The sequence below is a fragment of the Notothenia coriiceps genome, unplaced genomic scaffold (genome assembly GCF_000735185.1).
Source record: "Notothenia coriiceps isolate Sejong01 unplaced genomic scaffold, NC01 NC01_scaffold00018060, whole genome shotgun sequence".
Lineage (NCBI taxonomy): Eukaryota > Metazoa > Chordata > Actinopteri > Perciformes > Nototheniidae > Notothenia > Notothenia coriiceps.
In genome coordinates, this window is record NW_011350761.1 from 1 (window position 1) to 19,360 (window position 19,360).

The window sequence follows — 19,360 nt, forward strand, 5'->3', positions numbered from 1 at the left end:
GCTTTATCAAAAAGGAAGGTCTTAAGCGCACTCTTAAAAACGGATAGGGTGTCTGCCGTCCGAACACAAACTGGAAGCTGATTCCACAAAAGTGGAGCTTGATAAGAAAAGGCTCTGGCTCCCATTGTACTTTTAGAGACTCTAGGAACAACCAACAACCCTGCATTCTTGGAACGCAATGGCCTAGTAGGACAGTAGGGTATAATGAGTTCTTTAAGGTAAGATGGCGCCTGCCCATTAAGGGCTTTGTAGGCGAGAAGAAGAATTTCAAATTCTATCCTGTGTTCTATAGGGAGCCAGTGTAAGGCAGCCAGAACAGGAGTAATGTGGTCCCTTTTCCTAACTCTAGTTAGTACACGTGCTGCAGCATTTTGAATCAGCTGAAGCAATTTAACTGACTTCTTGGTACACCCTGATAATAAAGAGTTACAATAATCCAGCCTAGAAGTAACAAATGCATGGACTAGTTTCTCTGCATCGTTTTGAGGCAAGATCTGCCTGATTTTTGCAATGTTACGAAGATGGAAGTAGGCAGTCCTTGAAATTGATTTTATGTGGGCGTTGAAGGATAAATCCTGATCAAATATAACACCAAGATTCCTTACAGTCTCATTGGAGGCCAAATTAATGCCATCCATAGTTAGTATATCTTTAGATAATTTGTTTCCTAGATTCTTTGGGCCGAGTACAATAACTTCAGTTTTAGCTGTGTTTAACATCAAAAAGTTTAAGGTCATCCACGTTTTTAAGTCCTTGAGGCAGTCTTGAATTTTATTTAGATGATTGGTTTCATCAGGCTTGATTGATACATATAGTTGAGTATCATCCGCATAACAGTGGACATTTACAGAATGATTCCTTATAATATTGCCTAGCGGAAGCATAATGTGAACAAAATAAGTCCAAGCACTGAGCCCTGTGGCACTCCATGGCTAACTTTGGTGAACATACATTCCTTGCTACACCTATGGTTAAACCATACACTCCAACACGCTATCCTGGCTTTAAAAATGGTGGAGTGTGCTCCTTATTGTAGATGAGAGCAAAAAGTCTACACATTTTCCATCACAGACTGAAAAAAACACCTTTCCTGCACCTTGGCCATTAAACACATTATCGAAAAACAACACGCCAAATGTATTCATTTGACCTACTTTTCTAAGATTGAACTAAAGCAACAAGGAAGATACAACGATTAAACACCATCCGTAGAGAATAAGCTTTTTCCTTGTCATCACTGCCATTTTGTCTCAAAACCTTTTCATCAGACAAATGATGCTTCCATTGATTTCATTGAAATAGTTGTGTTCACTCTTAACTGTGTTTTTTCTCTTGCTCACAAAGCTAAAGCAGCCTGTAGGCTGCAGAGCAAAAACTGGAACAGGCGACTTGAGGATTTGGAGCAGTGACATTGCGCGGATGTGAAGTGACAGGAGAGCTCTGTGGGATGCCAGCTAACTGAAACCCAACCCGTTTTAATGACCAGATCAAGTATTAACTCTTCATCAAGATCCTTTGCTATTTTCCAAGGAAGCATAAGTAAATGAGTGAGGATTAAGAGAAGGAGTAAATGAGTTAGGAGTAAGAGAATGATCAAAGTAATCCTTCATTTGACAATTAGTATGAGCATGAATGTATAACAAATGCTTTAGGTGATTTCTTACCAAATGTTTTCTGGAAAATATTCAATAACTCCACTGTTATTGTAGAGCCAACATAACGGAACCAACCACGGAGAAATTTAAAAATACAGTCATACAGTAAAGCGCTAACAAAATCACTTAAAGGTCCCATGACATGCTTTTCCGGTTATTACCTGTCCCCCTTGTGTGTTATGTAGCTTGTTATGCATGTAAACGGTCTGCAGAGTCAAAAACCCTCAAAGTACACCCTGTAGCGAGTAAAACTCTAACACGGACCAAATGACCCAATCCCGGACTTCCTCACAGACACACACACTCAATCTTTTCTCAGCTGCAGCTCCCGATTTTCGCGGGAGACTCCCGATTTCATTGCCCTTCCATTGAGAGTGAATACACATACTATACAGAGATGCTGTATAAGACACCAATGTGAGTTTGGAAAATTGCACAATGTAAATCTATTCTAGTAGACCTCAACAATGGAATTATGATCAGTAGAAATGCCATGTCATGGGACCTTTAACAGTCTCCTAACACTTATTTTGAAGAAATATGCTTTTTCATAATTTCCAGATTTCTTGTGTAAAATATCCAATAACTCCACTGTTATTTTCAAAGTTGTTCTTAATTTGTTAGTGCAGTATAACCAACATTAGACAATGCATGTGTAAAGGGTTTTTGGTAGCACTTCGCAGTTTCAAAAAAGAAAACATTTTCAAAAAAGATTCAAAGCATTTTATAGTATTACCAGTAGGAGACCATTAATATGAAAGGCAATTTTGTGTAGCACTGTACTAGTACAGTTATTTAATGTTTTACACCAAAAATAACTAACAAAATTGTTCTAAAGCACATTTAATCGAAACCAATTTTGTATTATAAGCAGTAGCAGACCATTTTTGTAAATGATTCATATCTTGTATATTTTTCCTGCATTGCACTTTGAAGACCCTCCCTGCACGCACTTATAAATTCAGTTCATTATCTGGCATAAGTCATTAAAAGCAAAGGCAACATTAATCATATTCATCCCAATGATCATAACAATACATACACATATAATCTGAATTCTTAATAATAGCCCACTAAAACGTAATAAAACCAGAATAATTTGAAGTGCTTTAAATGTCCTTCTTTCATGCTATGTCCATTAACAGCTTTAATTAACAGCTTTCTGCTGATTAAAGCTGTTAATGGATTCTGTCTAAACCAATCAAATCCGGATAACTCCCTGTAGCCACGCCCTGAATCTTTAATTGGTCCGGATAGTGTCCGCTGTCTGAGTTATCTGACTCATTAGAGAAGCGTGTGGTGGAGGACAGACGTGTGAAAGTGTAAGTACTCTTGACTTTCTCTGTCCTCACTCCGCTGCGCATGGTCCCAACGTGCACGTTCAGCCTGGTGGAGCAACATTAAGGACCACCCTTGCTTTTGCCCCAGTACCTGGAGAATCCAGGAAATGTGCATTCCCTCCTTTTATATCTCGGTCATGCAGCAAAATTCACACACTCTCAAAAAAGGTTGTTGAAATGTGGATGTAGACGCCCGTCAGCGCGCCCCGATGAGATATCCAGTTGACGCAGCGGCTACCATGGCGTCTTACCATCCTTTCCAAGCTCATCAACCAGGTGCCTTGCCCTTATCAGCCTTCCTTAACGCCGCTCAGCCTTCCTTTTACCCCGGGCTTGCTTTCCCAGACGTGGCGTCGCAGTCCATGCCTCTCCCGGAGCACCCTGCCTCCGACGCGGGGCTGATGCGCGCAGCTCTGGGACGCCAGCATCAGCCAGTAACTCTCCCGCGGACACTGAAGAGTCTGCAGACAGAGGAAGAGCTGGAGGATGACCCGAAAGTCACACTGGATGCAAATCACTTATGGACTGAATTCCACAAAATGGGAACTGAGATGGTTATCACAAAATCGGGAAGGTACGTGGAAGAAAATGAGCATAATGTGTTGTAATGAAGTCCTTGAAAGTGTGTTTATGGAACGTTTTTATTTAAAGTAGGCTATAATAATTATATTTGTTTGTGTTTTTTATTATTAGGCTGTTTATTTATGGTGTTTATTTTTTAAATATAATACAAAAAAGCTAAATCCGTTTCAGATTGGGCCCCATCACTTATTTCTAGGGGTTCCTTTTAAATTATTGCACCGTTATTTGATTTTTTTTTTTGACAAAAAAAATTCCCTCTGATAAGATGTTTAAATCGTCCAATATAAGGTTTAAAAGTAACAAATTGTCCGAAAAGATACAATGGGATGTGCTTGCTCGCAAAAAGTCAAAATATAAACTTTTAATGATTCGTTTATTTCCCTGCTACAGGAGGATGTTTCCGGCTTATAAAGTGCGAGTAGATGGTCTGGTGGAAACAGCAAAGTATATTCTGCTGATGGACATCGTCGCTGTTGATGACTGTCGCTACAAGTTCCACAACTCCCGCTGGGTGGTGGCTGGAAAAGCTGACCCGGAGATGCCAAAGCGCATGTACATCCACCCGGACAGCCCGTCCAAAGGGGAGCAATGGATGAGCAAGCCCGTCGCTTTCCATAAACTCAAACTCACCAATAACATTTCGGATAAGCATGGATATGTAAGTAATTTAAAGGTAATGATTGTAGGATTTTGTAAATTGACAAGGGGTGATTTAAAAATATATATATATGTCATTTTTGTTTGTCTTTTTCCAGACAATTTTGAATTCCATGCATAAATACCAGCCCAGGTTTCATGTTGTGAGGGCCAACGACATCATGAAGCTTCCGTACAGCACCTTTCGGACTTATGTCTTCCCTGAGACCGAGTTCATAGCTGTCACTGCGTATCAGAATGAAAAGGTAACCCTCAGCCTCCCCACAGAGACTCACAGCAAGTTTAATCTATTCCTGCATGTATTACAAAGGTTTCACCTGACTGTGTATTTTAATGTAAGGAAATTAGAGAAAACCATGGCAGTTGGAATTGCAACTGAGTGGTCTTTTTAGGGTTAGGGTACTAAAAGATTTTAAAAACTTTTCTCACATGAGCTGTACTTACTTTCTGATTTATTTATTTTCTCCTCAAGATTACACAGCTGAAAATAGACAACAATCCCTTTGCCAAAGGATTCCGAGACGCAGGGAATGGGAGACGAGAAAAGAGGTATTTGTTTTACCATTTTGATTCATCATGATATTAAAGGACGTAAGGGTAGATCTAATCTCAGTCTATGGTTTACAGAAATAAGCCGTTTACCATTTCTTCGCTGCATGAGAGCCAAGGCAAAGCAGACCAGGACTATGCTGATTCTGATGACTCGTGCGAACAGCCCAGTACCAGAGATCCCTTGTATTCCCCTCGCGAGCTGGTCAGAAGCCCCCTGATGTACACACCAACCTGTCCAGGTGGGTTGCAGTTTTAATGTTAAAGCAGACATATGTTTGTGTTGATGAACCCAATTATGCTTTACAAACAAGTATCCTTTAAGCAGAAAACTAATAATAACCGTGTTTTTCTTACATTCCTCTTCTGCATGTATGGAAGAAGAATGTTATAAAAACACGGTATTTTTGCCTTCTTTCCCCAAAATACAACCAGGCCAGTACACTGAAAATACTAAACCGTTGACCTTAATTAAACATATTATGTCAACAAATTACACATAATTGTATAAGGTTATTGAAAGCATATATTAAGTTTAAATAAATAATCAAGTCAGTTCAATTTAATATTATTGCTTTCAACTTAACTAATACAATTATGTCTAATTACATAATACATTTAATTTAAGTCAACGTTTCAGTTTTTTCAGTGTGTGTTGCTTTTAGATGAAAGGTGGGCTATGAGGTTTCATGCATTTACTTTTTTCTAATTAAACCCCAGATATTTGTTTTCAATTTGCAGTCTTCAAAGCACAACATGTGTTTTCATCCAACTTTTTTCAGCAGTAGACTCAAGACAGTCTGTATAAAGACCATAATGAAAATGGGTGAAGTTCCCCTTTAAGTCAATTTATATGATTAAACTGTCACAGAAATACCATATGGGAAAGCAAGTATACTAGGAGTAACAACAAGGTGTATGACAAAGCTGACAAAAATGTAAACTTTCACAAACGAGCTGGTAAAAAAAAATCATTATAAGAGTTGGATGGGAATGAAGGAAGTTTTTTCTGATGTTGATCTCTAATTTTACTGAATTTGGAAAGAAAAAAAGAGCCTTGCTACAATGATTGTATGAGTTTGTCATGCATGAACACTGCCTCCTCATGGCTCAAGACGTTTGTCATCTCTGTCCCATGTGTTCTAAAAATATACTAACAAGGCAGAATCTTGCTCTTCTTACTTTTAACTGAACATAGTGTTTTGTTCCATTAGATGACAATAATATTGGAAGTGACTCAGAAATTGATCTCGAAGATGAGGACATTGCAGAAGCCAGTCGTTCGAGGATTGAACATACTTTCAGCAACGACAATCAGGACTTAACAACAGAGAGGACAACATTTCCATCATCAGATAAGATGAACTCTTTGGACATTGATTCTTTGAAAAAGCATGCAAGCGGAATCAAAGATGGGGTGCTGCCAATGAAGTTACAAACGCAGAGATTGTCATCCCTCAATGGCGATTACCTTCAGACTTTGGATTACTCGAGTGCGCAGAGCCAACAGTTTCTTAAGTTCGGGTCGCCTTTGTTGTTTCATCCTGGACAGTTGTCGGGGAAACCAGAGGGTGTGTTGTCAGCTCTGCCTGGAGTAGAAAATGGAGGACTGACATCTCAAAGCATCGCATCTTCATCGCCCTTCTTGTTTCACCTGTCACAGCAGATGCTTGCATCTCAGGTATGCTTTAACAGAAGTGTGCTACTCTAATATCACACATTTTTATATATTCCATTAACATAATTATTTAAGAGCCAAGCGATACATTTGCCTTCTTTCTAATACCCAGCAGCGGGCAACTCATTTGCAAAATCACGTTTGATTGTATAGAAGTCTAAGAGAAAATGTCTCTACTTCTCACTTGATTAATTACCTTGAAATTCATTTTCCATTTATGTTTAAGGTCTCAATTGCTAACTTAAAGTCTACAACAATATGTTCTTTATGTAAATTAGGATCCAATTAAGAGTAAAATGACATAATAAAGCAGGACGTGAGGGCGTGGCTAACTTGTGATTGACACTTCCGAGACATTGTCTGGCATGGGTTATCTCTGTGATTTCATCACCAAGTTTATACTTATACCACAAATACTTCACAGTATTAAAGTTAACTGCAACATTTTGGTCTCCTCAAAAGGTCTTGTTCACGTTAAGTTGTACTTGGCTCCACCCTATGTGTCATTTCTAGCTCCAAAAAAACGAATAAGCGACGGCCAAAACAAAAAATTGAGTCAACAAACATTCTAAGAGCACATCTTATCGTCTTCCACCACTCAAGGGTTATATATGTAGCCCCTCAAAAAAAATGTATTAAGGTAAACTGACCCTTCTACTTCAAGGCAACATGTTCAAAATTATTAAAAATCTATTTTTATATATCTATGATTATACCATGACAACGTAGATGATACATTATGATTAATACAGTTCTTGATCACCAACTTGACCATTAAACAGTAAGTGCAATGGGGTCTTAGTGACCTTCCATTTAACGTTCTGCCAATGACAAATGTTTTCATGGAAAAGTACTAAAATATTATGAATACATTTCATAAAAGCCAAAAACAGATATAACTGCAGGACTGTTAACAGGAGGAGAAAAAGCATAAAGTATGTGTCTTAAAGTTGAAGTCTAACCCTAACCCTTAAAAATAATATTCCTTTAGGGTTTTCCAAAGCCCTAGATGTCATCTTAAAAAGTCATGTTTTGTCTAAAACCCAAATAAATTCATTTTACTGTCATAGAAGATAAAATAAAACAGAAAATATTCATGTTTAAGAATCTTCACTTATACAACGTTCACTCTTTTTGCTTAAAAAGTCAAAATAGCAAGGGATTCATTTAATAGTTGACGACTCATCGATTAGAAGCCATACAACCAGTGATGCAGGGACACAAATAGAATTGTCTCTATGGACACAAGCGGTTTTGCCCATTGTACAAGACTGTATGTGATAAAATGTGATCAGAACATCTTTTGGGTTTTAGGAGAGGAATTAACAGTTGTATTCTTTACTGCAGGGACTCTCACTGTCACCCTTTGGAGGACTCTTCTCCTATCCCTACGGCTACATGGCAGCCCCAGCTCTCCCCTCCTGCTCTGCGACCTCCACACTGGCCAGGAACCAGTGTTTTCGCAGCTCTCGGCCTTGGTTGCGATTCAACCCTTATCAGATCCCCACCACCCCTGCCACCTCAGGCCTCACCTCAAGCTCCAACACCCAATGTGAGCTGTCCAAATCAGGGAGCAGAGAGTCAAGTCCAGTGTCTCACAAAACCAAGGCCAAGTAGATGGCTGCTCCACCGAAAAAAATTAAGGGTTCTAATATTGAACCCCAAAACTCACTTAAAGGACTTCAAAAACCACTTCCTCCACAATAGACTCTCCTATATGTTGTTAGCGGGTGACGAACATGGACAACTTTATTATAATAAACATAATTATCACCTAAAATAACATTTTTGTGGGAGAAACTGCATGTTTTGCTGCCATTCAAACTATTATTATACTGTATCATCAATAGACCTTTCTAATAAACACTGATTTGGTGATTTAAGACACCCACATATGTTACCATGAGGCTTCATTATATTGAATGGTGTTTTTGTGATATTAGAATGTATATATCATAATCGACCTGCTTTTGAAATAATGGTAGATATCCAAATGACATTTATTCCTTATTCAAATATATCAATTTATTTAGCAATAAACATTGGGGTGTCTTGATATTTAAATATAAAATCAATTCTTATTGGAAAGTTCTATGTTATAAAAAGAGATATAATCATGATCATTGGAATTCCTTTGGGAAAAATGAGCTATGCAATACTCAATGGCCAAAGTAGAGTGCTCTTGGACAATCATTTGCTTTATATATATTTGTATTCTGTATGATGGTGTTTATAGTTTTTTGTTGTCATTTGAGTTTTCACATTTGGTAAAGATCAAGTCTAATCAAAGCCTTGTGAGACTGTATACTGATGATCACTGTTAAAGCTGCCATTGAGATATGAGAAAATCTTACCTGTGCACAGTTTCATATTCTGTTGATGTACCAAAGCTGCATCGTGTACTGGGAGGGAAAACTCAGGATTATTGTTTTTCCTTACCAAATTATTAAGGTGAATTGTTTTTGCATGTGTTTTTCACAATTGAAATAAAAATATTGATCACATTTCTTGCAGTTGTGTTGTATGTTTATACGGCATTTAGATAGTGTGTGTTATTTTTCAGCTTTTTGTAAACCTGCGGCACATTGCATTCAAATATATGCCCCAAAACATCCCGCTGTGTTCAACGCCGCTCTGAACTCCAGAAACGGTAACAAGTTTGTTACCAGTTTGCAAGAGTCCCAGTTAAAAGTGTTAGCAATTTCCATCTGAAGATGGTTTTCAAAATCTGTGTGAAAATTACATATTACGTTGAAGAGATATGGTTGGGTTTTACTAATAATCAAAAGGTGGGGCTATTGGTGTAATTTTTATCAATGTTCCGCACATTTAGAAATAAGAGTTTCATTTTATAAATATCCTGTTCTGTTACTGAAGTGCATACTGGGAGTAAAATAATGCCACATGTCACATACTTTATCCGTCTGTATGTACAACATTTCCAGGTCTGGTCATGGCCTGTTAATTGCATCAAGCCATGCCATTAAAAGGTTACCAATTAAAGACAAATGGTAAGTGCTACCCAATAGCATATATATGAATATATAAAAAAACTTTAACATAAATCGAAAAAAAGCTGAATTTTAGGGACACGATGTATGGCTTGAACAGCTTCTTCCCTTCTGCTACCGGCCTCATTAACAATGTCCGGGACCCCCGCTAACACCGATTCCTACCCACCCCACAGACATTATGCATTACATTAATGCACATCATGTGAAATATTGTTCTTTTTTTATACTGTGAGCCATGTTCATGTTTATGTACATCTCTCATTTCGAACACATTTATTGGCCCATTTCCGCACAGCCTCCCCTTTAAATTATAATACACAACAGTCATATATTCATTTTAAGATTTTTGTTTATTTAGTATATTTACATTTTGTGTAAATACCACTTTATTTGTTTTAATGTTAAATCGTATTTTTTTGGTATAGCTTTGTTTGTATAATGGTTATATTTTTGACCTTCTCTTACAACTTATTTTCCTATGTTGTTTATGTTTGCACCACCATACACCAAAACATTTGTGTTAACGAACCTGGCAAGAAAACTTGATTCTGATATGTCATTTTATTCTGGAATCACTGCTTCATTGTATTGTTTGTAAAGCTTCACTGGGGGCTCATGGTGGTTCTCTGCATCACCTGCTGCATGCCATGCCCTTGGCCACAGCAGTGGTGGCTGAGCAATAAGAGTGAATGAGCACGTCTGCGGTCCTGTGCACTTCATTCCATATGCATGAGTGCAGCTCACAGCTTGTGAGGGCAATTCCCCAAACATCTCTGCCTGTGACAGCAAAGCTACACTTGAGTTGCTAATCCCTCCACTCGTACATCTGCTCAAGCTGCTCCGAAAAATACTTTATTCTGAATACATCAATTACTTATTGACTAGTGTAGTTGATGCAGGGTGTTTTGAAATATTTCTTGGGTATTTAGAAGTGGTTGCCCTTTCCACACAGTGTAAGATCATGATTATTTATTATGTTATCGTAGGGCACACAAAAAAGAGCTGAGTGGTTGTTGTGATTGGTCAACCGCTTAGAGATGTCCCGCCCCTTAGCCTAACCGGTAGAAGCACGCGTGTTACGTAATGATGTCACTATGTCACAGAAGTAAACAAAGGAGTCCAATGGAGGCGTTTGGTGGGAGAGAAACTCCTTCTGGAGGGAACTTTGGAGATTTAGCTTTTGCAGACCATTTACATGCCCCAAAAGTAGCATAATAAGCCCCTTTTAAAACATGACCCTCCATAGTAAAACTGTTCCCTATTCAATGTAGCTGCTGGTTAAAAAAGGTCTGGGGATTTCCGGGGAAAACATTTGATCTGAAAACTCTCCCCTGTGATGGGCTCCTCTCAAACCTCCATTTTGTGCATTTCCCTCTTCACTGAACGTAGATTTATAACGAAAAATAAAACTCCACTGGCTCAAAAAGGTAGCAGGGAGGTCAACTGCAAAGTTTTGCAGACAGCAGAAGATCTCTCCCTGTAGAGTTCTGGGGGTGGGGGTGCAATACTATACATGCAGGGCAGTTATCTCACATTGCATTGTGCAGAAAACTAACTGAAAGACTATTACAATAACGCACAAGCAGGTTAATATTTCAAAAACATGGTGCTGCCTGTTATAAGTGATCTGCAATGTGTCAAGAAGAGAAGCAATTCGCCATCTCAGGTCTGAGATTTCTAAATTAATCATTATCCCTTGCATGACACGGTGTCAAAGCAACATCGTGCTTCTAGACTCACATATTCCTGGAAGAATACTCAGCATATTGGTGCTCTAAATTTCCTCTGAATGTAAGTGCTGGGATGAAATAAATGTCAACACAGATGGCTTAAAGAGACTAGAAAGTAATCTAGCATATAATATGAATAATGCTTTTAACAGGGGTGTGTCAAAAAAGCCTGTGTAATCATGAATAAAGTACTAGAGTTCGTCCTGCGGAGCTTTGTCGGAGTGAGGATACAGAAAGGTGAGATGCTTAACGTATGAATAAAAAAAGGAGTGGAAAAGGCTTGTAAAGGGGAAGGTTGAAGGTGAGAATATTTTTTGACATTTTCTCAAAATGCATTTTAAATAAGGGACTTCAGTTATACAGTTTTTGGCTCCTTTCATTTATAATGTATTTACATGTGTACTTTGTATCTGTATGTTCTGTATTATTGTGCAAACAATTGATAACGTTTCAGTTCAATTACATATAAGATAAATGTAATCATTCAAACCTCCCTACTGATCTTTATTCTCCCATTTGTACTTGTAAATGTTTTACATCAATGTATCTTATATATATGATAAGAAAATAGAAACAAGAATAATAAGATAAAATATGTAGGCCTACTGTTAAAACTGTATTTTCTATTGTATTGTATTTCTAACGCAATGTGGATCTATATAATCAATTATTTAGCAGACGAGTGGATATCTCTGCCTAATTGGCTTACTACTTACAGATAGAATGGCCTCTTACGCCATCTAGTGCATGGGTTCTCGTTAAGAGAACGTCGGGGGGCGCTGGAAGCAATATTTCTGAATGGGGGGTTGTTTGTTTTATAGGTTATGTTGTTATATCTAAGATTTGAAAAAAAGAGCGAGGCAAAGTCCTTGTAGGCTATGTGTACATTTACCAGTGGCGTTTTCTCCCGGAGGATCTGTTATTTCAGAATAGTTGTCTGTGCTGCCATCTCTCCCTTTTGACAGAGTATTTTACAAAGAGTGAAACAGCACCCCTCTAAATGTTTCGTTGAAAGTGTGGCACGGCATTGCACTCACCCCTAATGCCACGATCCAGAGGAGGCCAGAACAAAAATGATCTCCCCTTGGTGAAACAACTTTTGAGAAAGTGACCAATCAAATGACTCGAGGTCCCTGTCTTTTCTATCGGATCAAAAACGAAGTAACAACACATTTTTGTTCAGACACTAAAAGACTTGATAGAACACACCTGCCAATCCTACCGATTTGGGCGTATAGTCTACCGCTTTTGACATGCTTCTACCGCCTACCAACTTAGCTGACTTTTCCTACCGATTCTCAATCTTCCCAAACTATAACAAATAAAAATGACACTCCATAGACACTGGACTCGTCCATTTCAGAATAGTATGATATGTTTTATAATTATTTATCATTAAAGTGTTATCAAAGCTGGTAAAGGTGCAGCTAGTTTAATGACTGTGTATACTGCAGGGTAGCTTGTGAATTTACTCCAGGTGTAACTAAAGTCTGATTTAAGACTTGATTATATTTCAAATTGGCAAAGTAACCAAAGGTACAAAATAAATGCAGCGAAGTAGAAGTACACAATTTACATCTGAATTGTAGTGGGGTAGAAGTACAAAGTAGCACAAAATGGAAATACTCAAGTAAAGTATACATATCTCAAGATTGTACTTAAGTACAGTAGCCTACTTGAGTAAATGTTCTTAGTTACTTCCTACCTCTGATAATTGTAAACAATCATCTTTAAAACTGAGAATTTTGAGGACATCAACTATGCTATCACCAACTGGATACATGTTATTAAAGTGATCTTAGGAAATCTTAGGAGTGTACTACTGTTAGTAGCACTTTTCTTCAGTGAAATCAAACAGATTAAACAATAGCCTTGTTTTGTCATGAACTACAATTATAAATTCATCTTCATTTTATTGTGTTCAAATAATTGTATTAAGAGCAATGTTAAATGTATTTTAGGATATTTCGCTTGTCAAATATTTGAATAATCTATAAGGAACAATATATTTAAAAAAAAAAAGTCAGATGGTGAAGGTTACTTTTTATTACCTCATCATATAACATACATTATATTGTATATACAGTAAGTGTACTACAATTTGCTGAAGCCATTTTAGGTCTAAACGTCTTCTATGATATGGTGCATGAATTGTTTTCTACCCAGTCTATTTCTATAGCGGAAGTAGCTGTCAGAGGTCAACGTCCAGGAGTAACCCGTCTGCGCATCATCACATCACCCCACTCTCTGCTGTTAAAGCGTCTGTTAGTTACCTCACCATGATGTGATTTTGTTGAACCATCACTAGAGACAGAGATGTCTGGCAGACACAACTAATTTATTGATCTGTTGAACTCAACTTTTCCAGGATTACGTTTCGGTGCATCTCCACCGGTGAGTTGCCAGACGATATGTTTATCTAAGAGTATTGATATATTTCGTTTAACGCTGCGTTTTGAAGCTTTCGGCCACACTGCAGTACTGTACACCAGCAGACTGTCAGCAATACTGTAGTGCCAGTATAATTGTATTAGCAAACGTTACTGCCGGCCGGTAAACTAGCTTACAGTACAACTACGTTATTAGCATCTGCGCGTGAGCTTATCTGCGGCTGCTGCTCAGTAGGAAGCTAGCTTTGACAGGTATCAGTCGGTAAAGGCTAACATTGGCTTGCTAGAATTCAGTTAGCCAGCCAGCCATGCTAATAAACAATATGGCTTTAGTATGGAGTTTCGGTACTTTTTAAATGCAGTTCTTGGTATCCTTTGTCATGTTCCCCCTACTCATAGTTGCTGTGTGTGTGGCTGCAGTGCTCGGCTTGTTTTTCTGGTCCTGCGAGCACATTTCGATAGGTAAGGTGTGCCTCACCTGAGAGCGTGCGCTTCAGTTGCAGCAAGGTAAAGGCAGGTTGAACAGAAACTGTTTATTGACATGCAAACGTTTCATAAGAGATTGGTAACATTAACATCAGTTGTGTAAAGTAACTAAGTAGCAAGCACTCAGATATTGTACTTAAGTAAAAGTAGTATTACCAGAGTGTAGGAATACTCTATTACAAGTAAAAGTCCTGCATTTGATATGTTACTCAAGTAAAATAAAAAAAGTATTAGCATCCAAATATACTTAAAGGCAAAAGTATTCATTATGCAGATTGGCCCATTACAGAATAATATATATTATATGTTTTAGATTTAAATTATTGATACATTAAAGTGTTATCAAATATGGTAACGGTGCAACTAGTTTTACTTATGTTGTATACGGCAGGGTAGCTTGTGCATTTACTCCAGGTGTAACTAAAGTCTGATTTAAGAGTTGATTATATTTCACATCACTTTGCAAATTAACTACATGTTTTATATTATTGTAGTGGACTAAAAGTACACTATCTCCACTGAATTCTAGTTACTTAGCTATTGAACAAGAAAGCGAAGGAGAAGTTTATGAAACATAAAGTTTTAGTCATACTATTTTTCGACAATTATAAAGGCTAAACATGTTTACTTTTTAATGTGCATTCACTTGTTTGCATACAGGATTCATACATTTTATTTGATAATTATTTCAATTATTTAGGGCTGAAACAATGCTGAATGTTCTGGTTCTATCCCATCTAAACAATTTCATTATTGACTTTGTCTTGCATTCTGTTTACGCACTTTTTTTCTGCACGCATTTTACTCCCATTTTAAGTTCAAGTGTTGCAATCATAGTTGCAAGATACTTAACTTTGTATAACCCGCTTTTGCAATAATGACAAACAGCATTCCCATGCCAGCCAAAGGCAATCTTGTGTAACACCATACCCTGATATTTGGACTCTGTATCTCCTTTATAACTGTTGCTGCCACTGTGGTGTTTCCTGCCAGTATTCGCAGCCTGTCAGTGGGGCCCAGCCATGGCACAGCAGGACGGTGCTGCCAAGAAGAACCCTGCTGTTGCAGCGCTGCACTCTCACTTCATCGTGGGGTCAGTGTCGGAGGAGAACTCGGAGGATGAAGTCCTAGGGAGGCCGGACTTGCAGCTGGAGGAAAAGGAGACTCGCTCCTTGTCGCCGTCCTCTGATAGCTCGAGCAGCACCTTCGAAATGGGATTCGACCACATTGAAGGCCCCAATCAAAATCTCAGGTTAAAACACTATCACCTCCAGACTCTCAGCGTCAATTTACAATGTTTCTGCTTTTTAAATGTGCAGATTTTTCTCGGATATTGTATGTATAACTGTATCTTTAGGGTTTAAGATAAGCAGTCTGTTGGCATTTTCTTTTTAGGATTATTTTCTAAAATCTATTAGACACTACTGTCTATCAAAGTGTAATGATTGTATGTATAGCTTCTTGCATTTTAGTTAACATACTGTACATGGTTTGTCCTTGTTTGTCATGCTTTGCTTTCTGTTATTTTGTTCATGTATTTCCAGCTATAAAAAAAACAACAACTGCAATTCAAAAGCTGCCTATGAGACGAGTCCTATCGCAGCAGGCCTTAAGTTCAAAACGAACACTCTGTTCAGACTATCTGGGTAAACATTCTTACAGCATATGTGAAAAATGTGGTTTCTCCAGGTTTTCTGCTGAAGGGGTTTCTTTGTGAACCGAGTCTGTGTGGAATAGGCTTCATAATGTTGGTTTGGGAAAGTTGGGACAATGTTCACACTCAGAAAGTCCCAATGCGACGGTCAAAAGGGGCTTTTCAGTACTGACTGTGTATAAAGCTTTAGTATCTCTGCCAGCCCCGGGTCTTTAACTGCCTAAACCTCACAGATGGAGGCTTGTAAATTGAATTTTCCCTAAAGCCTCACAGAATTGAGATTCACATTAGATACACGTGCAAATATGGTTTCTCAATGTTGTTATCATATGCTGCCAGCAACGGGAATAGTGTTGTCATTTGTGCCTGGTTTCTAACTTACAAAGGGCAGAAGCTCTAACAGCTGCATGGAAGTCAGGGCCTCTGTCAGTAGGGAATCATTTTCCTCTTGTGAGCAACCCCTATAGCCATGCAACAAAAAAAAATCAGGCCACAGAAAGCAGCCATCCAAGTAACACCCAGTCACTGCCACACCTCCCAGCTGATTATCATATCCCTCCCCTGGCCTTCCCACTCCACCATATGGATCCCCTTTTGGGTGGAGCTTGATTCAGAGAAATCTGAGCACAAGGCAATATGACTGTAAAGTGTCTGGTCCTGCTCTGTCAGTGGCTATACTGGATAAGCGGATTGTTTTATTCTTAAGATAAAGTCACCCTTTTATTTCTCTGGCACAAATACACTTAACAAACACAAAAGTTGGATGACATTACTTTATACCAAAACACACACACAGATTAACAAAAAAACAGATAAACAAAACTTAAATTAATTTGACATAAAGAAAATATTTATTTTAACAATTTACACAACTTAATAGATTGGACCGCTCTAGTAAAATAGCCCTACTATTGGCAATTTATTCCCATTTCATGCTGGGTTCTTTGTGTATTTTGAAATGGTTTGTAGATTTTAAAATAAATATATTTAGTTATTAAGGGTACATTAATTCAGATTACTACTTGACTATGCTTTATCTATTAATATGTTACCAAACAGAATAATTGTATTTGTAATCTGTGAACACTTTAATCCATAACCACCAACATCATTTTAAAATGTGGCATTATTAAAATGTGAATATTGGTCCACAAACTTGTTACATATATTAAAAAAAAAGGAAGAACACACATCATTACACCCTATCATTATGTACTTGTGCATTTGAGAATATCTTAATTTGAAAGATTGTGGGCTAGGAATCAAGCATTGTTTTGTAAAAGTTTCTGAGAAATAGTTTTCAAGGTTTCACATTATTACATGTATCTTCACAGAAGGAACTGTATGAGGGGAAAGATTGTAAGGCCTTTCTAACACTTTCCCATATCACTTCTACTGATTATCTGTATCTCACCCTGGGCTATAAAGTTAAACACAAGAAACAGTAGTCACATCCTCGGCTCCTTCCTTCACCCAGTCTGTCTCTTATCAACAGGACGTGATATCAGTGTCTCTTTATCTCCTGGGCTATAAACGGGAACCGTTAGCTACCGGCAGTTTCATTCCTAAACATGTGTTTTCCGCTCTTGAAATGAGAGCTTACAACGTATCTGTTTGTTATTAACAAAATTAGAGAAAGATAATGTTTGTTTTTTGCAAAATATATTTAATTAACATCTTTAATAATAAAAAAAAAACAGTGAAGAAAACCGAACAAATTGTCTGTTCATGCCATTTTGCTGCATTGGTACACTGCTAAAATGACAACATCAAATCAAACACAACATAATTTACTTGTTGTACATTTTTTATCAACACAAGAAGTCCCCAATTCATTTGATAAATTAATTAAATTAGAATTATTTCAAATAGCAAATTCTACAAATGTACTTTTTCTACTAACTCGAATCAAAATCATCTGGTTTATTGCCAAGTAAGCTTACCCATAAAATATATTTTCCGGTTGTATATGGTCCATACATAAACACAAAAGAGTCTAAAAAAAAAGAAACGAGTATATACAAATGTAAAAGCAACTTTAATACAAACATTATATTTCATAGTGAAAATTGCTGTCTGTCGTGGTGTTTTCAAGTATAATGTGCGTACTGTATGTGCATGCATGAAAAGCTGTTTGTTTCTTTTGCCGATCGTCAGAGAGTATTGTCTACCCTGCAATTGTGAAAATGAGAGCTTTCGAGTTATCTGCTTGTTATCAGCACAGCTACCTAATGCCTTGCTCCTTCCTTCATGCATTCTTTGTGTTTCTTAAAACAGGCCAAGCATGTCAGGGCTGCACCTGGTGAAGCAGGGCAGAGACCGCCGGCGCATTGATCTCCAGAGAGACTTCACCGTGGCTTCTCCTGCTGAATTTGTCACCCGCTTTGGTGGCAACAAGGTTATCGAAAAGGTAATGATTTCCTTCCTTTTTTCTTTTGTTTAGCCCACTATGTTCAAATCCTTTGATGGTGAATAGAAACCAGTGAAGAAAACAAATTGTGTGTTTTGTGGTTTAATGAGTGAATATATAAAGGCAGTTTGACAAGGCAGAATAGATAGATAGCAACTATTAATGAAGTCTTTTAAATGCACAGCATAAGCATCTCTTTTGCTCCTTCAGGTGCTTATCGCCAACAATGGCATTGCAGCGGTGAAATGCATGCGCTCCATCCGCCGCTGGTCCTATGAGATGTTTCGCAATGAAAGGGCGATCCGCTTTGTTGTTATGGTGACCCCCGAGGACCTGAAGGCCAACGCAGGTGAGATTTAGTTTTCTAAAACATCTGAGGAAGTGCACCAGCGGTCACAGCCAGTGACATGGCAAGATGCCATATGTGGAACTACTCGACAGTTGTTGCCTTTCAGCTCTTGGCTCTGGCAGTGCATCCATACAGGAGAATTACAAGACAGTGAAGAGTAGGGTTGTGGGGGGATAGTGAATGTATTCAAAACTACTTCATAATATTTATAAAATATATTTTTTGAAACTAGATATTTCTAATAAAAACCAGCCTCTGCATGTTCATTTGTGTAAGATTTGTTCTGGAAAATCAGTAAGTTTCTGAGAAATAAGGTTTTATACCTTTTATTCTTTATCACTGACGATTACGAAATACTAAAAACATTTTAGTAAATGTTTTTTAGCATAAATAAGTGATACCTTTTGTCTTATTTTTGCCTGTGTGTTGATTACATTATTGCAATCAACTTTTCTAATATATAAGCATGCTGGTGGAGCTCCTTACATTCCAATGTATTCTGAATCAAAGTAGACTTATTATATTTTTTGGGGTTTTGGAAAGATTCATACCCCTCAGTAAATGTGACGGCTCATTTCATTTCATTTCAAACCTTTATTTATCCAGGTGTATTCCATTGAGATCATTGATCTCTTTTTCAAGGGAGACCTGCTCAAGTAGGTTCCACATGAAACATAAAAACATAAACAGAACAACAAAAGGACATCATACAGCATCATTACAGGGATTACAATTTACATAACTATCCACATGAGCAGGTACCAACAGCTTCTGATTGAGTAGCATCCAGATTTTTTATTATTATAATTAAATATAATATAATATTATTTATAATTATTGCTCAGTTTCCATTTCAATTGCAGACT

At 37.7% G+C, this 19,360-nt stretch overlaps 2 protein-coding genes across 11 annotated transcripts in view; both read left to right on the forward strand.

The window, feature by feature from the left end:
* The first annotated feature begins 3,204 nt into the window (after nt 1–3,204).
* On the forward strand, nt 3,205–8,078 carry LOC104950805 (T-box transcription factor TBX2b-like). Its single transcript, XM_010777380.1, has 7 exons — nt 3,205–3,569; nt 3,968–4,235; nt 4,333–4,479; nt 4,707–4,783; nt 4,862–5,025; nt 5,998–6,464; nt 7,809–8,078. Exons 1-7 carry the CDS (start codon nt 3,205–3,207, stop codon nt 8,076–8,078), a joined length of 1,758 nt encoding a protein of 585 aa, XP_010775682.1.
* A 5,326-nt stretch (nt 8,079–13,404) lies between these two features.
* The window catches only part of acaca (acetyl-CoA carboxylase alpha), a 60,316-nt gene continuing 54,360 nt past the window's right edge, over nt 13,405–19,360 (forward strand). For 4 of the 10 annotated variants that reach the window (XM_010777367.1, XM_010777370.1, XM_010777368.1 and 1 more), the window contains exons 1-5: nt 13,405–13,599; nt 15,075–15,333; nt 15,626–15,727; nt 18,013–18,145; nt 18,356–18,494. In XM_010777367.1, the coding sequence (XP_010775669.1) occupies nt 15,104–15,333; nt 15,626–15,727; nt 18,013–18,145; nt 18,356–18,494 (604 nt within the window). In that variant the 5' untranslated portion in view covers nt 13,405–13,599; nt 15,075–15,103. The remainder of the gene's footprint in view (nt 13,600–15,074; nt 15,334–15,625; nt 15,728–18,012; nt 18,146–18,355; nt 18,495–19,360) is intronic. The other 6 variants (XM_010777371.1, XM_010777375.1, XM_010777374.1 and 3 more) reach the window with 3 other exon arrangements.

Excerpts from the sequence above, each read along its gene's own strand:
- LOC104950805 (XM_010777380.1), top strand. The coding sequence starts at position 3,205 with ATGAGATATCCAGTTGACGCAGCGGCTACCATGGCGTCTTACCATCCT. Across the intron at positions 3,570-3,967 it reads GTTATCACAAAATCGGGAAG|GAGGATGTTTCCGGCTTATA; the intron begins GTACGTGGAAGA and ends TCCCTGCTACAG. Across the intron at positions 4,784-4,861 it reads AATGGGAGACGAGAAAAGAG|AAATAAGCCGTTTACCATTT; the intron begins GTATTTGTTTTA and ends TATGGTTTACAG.